The sequence below is a fragment of the Astatotilapia calliptera genome, chromosome 8 (genome assembly GCF_964374335.1).
Source record: "Astatotilapia calliptera chromosome 8, fAstCal68.1, whole genome shotgun sequence".
NCBI classification, from domain to species: Eukaryota; Metazoa; Chordata; class Actinopteri; order Cichliformes; family Cichlidae; genus Astatotilapia; species Astatotilapia calliptera.
In genome coordinates, this window is record NC_137429.1 from 12103033 (window position 1) to 12107463 (window position 4431).

Here is a 4431-nt window from a genome sequence, read left to right on the forward strand (position 1 = left end):
GGCGATAGATGTCGCACACTGTAGGCAGGGGATGTGACCTTACAAGTCCCTCGCTTGATTACTTTTTATTGTTTTGAGTAACTGGGTCCAAAGACCGTCTCCTTTATTAACTGCAGTCTAGTTATGCAAAGAAGATGCAGATTTTAAAGCAGATTTTAGCCGCAGGCGATAGTTTGTCCACTCCTACTCTCTTCTTTTAGGGGAAATAAATGTCGGCTGTACAAACGTTTCAAAACAAATCTTTTCATAATCTTTGTCATCTTTATTCCCTGGTCCCCCCCCCCCCCCCCCAAAAAAAAAACCCCCACACAGGATGCAGGTGCAGCGCATGCGTCAAAGTGCCAATTACGCAAAAGGCGCGTGTAAAGTCTGGAAATTAAAAGCGCTCGGAGTGGGTGAAATATGAAACAGACACCCGTGTGAGCAGGAAACGTCACATTACCTCGACCCTCTGATCACATCGGCATCTCTTTTTGATTGGGGGGCTGCACGGGCAGCAATCCGCGGACTGATTCAGATGCTGCTAGTGAGGAGGCGGAGTGATCCCTCCTGCCCGCAACCCACGTAAACCGTGCCCGCTCTCGGACCCACAGCCACAGTGTTAGAGCGACGCCGGAGATGAAGCAACGAGGCTGAGAAGCGCACGGATTCTGCTCACACACTCCGCGTCTCTTCCGAGGATTTAACTGTGATTTTCTTTTATTTCTGGCAGCGGCTCCAACCGTCAGACGTTTTGAGTGCTGGCTTGCTTAACCCTACCCATGGCATTTTTCAACCATTTATAGGAGAATTGGGTCATGATCACATCGCCCACGGTCTCTGTCCTGAGAAATAGCACAAATCTAGCGTGGGAGAGCGGCTCCTCGGGGGAGAAGGGAGCAGTGAAGATAAGCCAACTATCCGTCCACAACTCCGTCTCTCCCGCAGACCCTACTCGACAAGCCAGTCGTCTTCCCATAAAGGTTTTGAAAATGCTTACGGCACGGGCAGGACACATTTTACACCCGGAGTACCTACAGCCGTTACCGTCCACTCCTGTCAGTCCCATCGAGGTAAGCGCTACAGCGGTTAAAATAAAACACGTTGTTTTTATTCGCTTATTCTCAAACTACTGCGTGTTCACTCCGAAATTGCAGGACACCAGAGCTCCCGACACGACACGAGTGGACAAACTGTGGTCAAGATTTGTATTTAGGCTATGTGTTGAAATACAGTAATAAACTGTACTCTCGATGTTCTACTCACTTCAGACTTTAACGACCCTTTTATGCAAACTGATGCCAATATTTTGAATGTCATTCCGTCGTGTTGTACAATCTTATCTTCCACCTAATGTAGATCAGCTACGTGTGTGCGCCTTCCTCCTTTACATACCTATTATGCTGAGTTGTTTTGAGTTTCATCCCGAGATAACTTTATGCGCAGTGCGTAAAATGCGCGAAACGGACATATGTGACTATTTATCGCAAAATATAACATGTACGTGTGAGTGTTTTCCTGAATTTTTTAACGTTGTGTTTGTTTCAAATTCTCAGCTGGATGCCAAGAAGAGTCCGCTGGCCCTTCTGGCCCAAACGTGCTCTCAGATCGGCAAACCGGATCCGCCGTCCTCCTCCAAGCTGTCCTCTATAACCTCCAATGGATCTAGCGACAAGGAGGCCAAATCCGGCCCGCTGAAGATGAGCGACATCGGAGCCGACGACAAATCGAGCTTCAAACCTTACTCAAAATCATCAGAGAAGAAGGACTCGAGCAGCAGCCTCAGTGGAGATAAAAACAGTTTCCGAGTGCCTAGCGCCACCTGCCAGCCGTTCACCCCCAGGACAGGCAGCCCCGGCTCCTGCACCTCCGTTTCTCCTCTGCCATCTGAAGGCAAAGCGGGGGACAAGGAGGAAAAGAAGGAGTCTGATAGCAATAAAAGCACTATGACGGAGAGCAACGGCAGCCACGGGATAAGTGGGATTACCTCTGACGGCAACCAGCAACAAGAAAACACATCTGGATCCAAGGCTGTTACATCAGACTCCATATCTGTAACCTCGTCATCATCATCCGTCCTCGGCTCCGGGCTGGTGGCCCCTGTCTCCCCCTATAAGCCCGGTCATACAGTTTTTCCTTTACCACCTGCTGGTATTTCCTATCCTGGAAGTTTAGCCGGTGCATATGCGGGTTATCCGCAGCCGTTTCTCCCTCATGGAATGACCCTTGACCCCACCAAATCCAGCAGCCAGCTTTTAAGCGCACAGTTTGCTGCTGCCAGCTCGCTGGGATGCAGCAAAGCGGGAACGAGCCCCTTAGCTGGAGCATCCCCACCGTCTCTAATGTCTGCTAGTCTGTGTCGAGACCCCTACTGCCTGAGTTACCACTGCACGAGCCATTTGTCCGGCGCAGCCAGCGCTAACTGCGCACATGACTCTGCGGCAGCTGCGGCAGCTGCCTCGGCGCTCAAGTCTGGATACCCGCTCATGTACCCGACGCACCCGTTACACGGCGTGCATTCCACGGCCCCTTCTTTCAGCGGACATCCCTTATATCCTTACGGGTTTATGCTGCCCAACGACCCCCTGCCGCACGTGTGCAACTGGGTGTCGGCGAACGGACCTTGCGATAAGCGCTTTTCATCCTCCGAGGAGCTCCTCAGCCACTTGCGGACTCACACGGCCTTTGCCGGCACGGAGAAGTTGATATCTGGGTACCCGGGGTCGTCTTCTCTTGCTAACGCTGCTGCTGCTGCTGCTATGGCTTGTCACATGCACATGCCTCCAAACGGAAGCCCGAGCAGCCCGAGCACGCTGGCCCTCAGGGGCCCTCACCACCCCCTCGGACTCAGCAGTCGCTACCACCCGTATTCAAAGAGCCCCCTGCCCACTCCCGGGGCCCCGGTGCCCGTGCCCGCGGCTACCGGACCATATTACTCCCCGTACGCCTTGTATGGACAAAGACTGACGACAGCATCGGCCTTAGGATATCAGTAGTGACAGAGAATTACACATTTATAAAGGAGATTTAGGCCCAATGAGTTTTATATTGTACTTAATGCAGGGATTGGATCCAGGTGGGGATCAGTGTATTTATTTGCGATAGCTTCAAGCGTGACTAAAATAAAAAATAATTATAATATAAAATTTCAAAAGACTCAATGTGCATTATTTTTACACAGGAGAAAAGCGTCTTTGCAAGTTAAATAAAGTTAGGACCCTTTTTCTTTCTTTTGAGTAATGTGGAGTTTATTGTTTATTTGATTTATTGTGACTGGTGGGGTTTTGTAAAGCAAAAAGTTATTTTAAAATGTGCCTTACTCAGAGGGATTAGGGGGCTGCCAGAGCTGAGTGCGTGACGGAGTGATGGACGTGGAAAATCAATCAGAGCAGTTTCTTACAGAACTGCCATCGATTTATTTTATTTTATTTATTTATTTTTGGGGGGAGAGATAAACGTTTCATGAGGGTGTTTGATTTACCTGAAGAGTATAAGACAGCTGTTTGGTGAGGGTTTTTTTTTATTATTATTATTTATTTATTTTATTTTAAGGCTCCCTTTTTATTTTTAAGTATAGGGCAGGGTCAAATCAGGTCAACAGTTTTAATTTACAATAAGAGGATTTTCTCCCTCCAGTAACATCTTGTTTTGTTTTTGCTGTGTTAGTTTGACTATATATATATATATAATTAATTATTTAACTTCCCCAACTTTATTTTATTCCTAAAGTTGGGGAAGATGTTTAATATCTCACTGACATTTATGGCAGAATTTTGAAGATACTCCCTTTTATTCACAACTGTGTTTTTGCTTCTGGTCTCACCATGAGGCTCATAATGGGGTTTTTAAAAGGGCCCAAGGATAGAGAAGCAATAACTGCAAAACCTTTGAAGTTACAGAGGCTTCTATGAGCATCTGCTGTTTTTATTTTATTAAGTTTTAGTAACAAGAAGCAAGAGAAAAAAAAGAACAAGAAAAAAACACCACTTGGTGCTGCAGCTACAGTACGTGTGTGTGTGTGTGTGCAAATGTGTGCTCAGATACAAAATCTTTTGGGCTCATCAAAACATGCTGAATCTTCTCAATCACACGGTCATGGATTATTGTTTCATTAACGAAGACAAATGAGCTGCTGATACCAGCGAGGCGCTCGCTAAACAAAGATTTACGATGACACCAGATGTGGGACGTTTCCACAGCTTTTGTGATTGCTGTAATGAAGCAGAGAGCATGAAATAAAGTGAGGCCTAACTATTTAATCAGCCCCCTTAAAACAAATCAACTAAATCAAGCCAGCAGTGTCATTATCCATCCTCAGTAAATCAGGCTGTTCTCCAGCAATAAAATCACCATCATTAATGGTCAGATGTCATATTCATCAAATCCAGCCATCCTTCATGTAGATGAGGCCTAAACATAGCTCAGTGATAGATGGTAATAAAGCTGCTAACC

General features: G+C 46.9%; 1 protein-coding gene across 1 annotated transcript; it reads left to right on the top strand.

The window, feature by feature from the left end:
• The first annotated feature begins 404 nt into the window (after positions 1–404).
• Positions 405–3125, top strand: LOC113028339 (zinc finger protein 503-like). Its single transcript, XM_026178536.2, has 2 exons — positions 405–1052; positions 1536–3125. The coding sequence occupies exons 1-2, from the start codon at positions 798–800 to the stop codon at positions 2973–2975; spliced, it is 1695 nt and encodes a 564-aa protein (XP_026034321.2). The 5' UTR covers positions 405–797; the 3' UTR covers positions 2976–3125.
• Positions 3126–4431: the final 1306 nt, after the last annotated feature.

Excerpts from the sequence above, each read along its gene's own strand:
- LOC113028339 (XM_026178536.2), top strand. The coding sequence starts at position 798 with ATGATCACATCGCCCACGGTCTCTGTCCTGAGAAATAGCACAAATCTA. Across the intron at positions 1,053-1,535 it reads CTCCTGTCAGTCCCATCGAG|CTGGATGCCAAGAAGAGTCC; the intron begins GTAAGCGCTACA and ends TCAAATTCTCAG.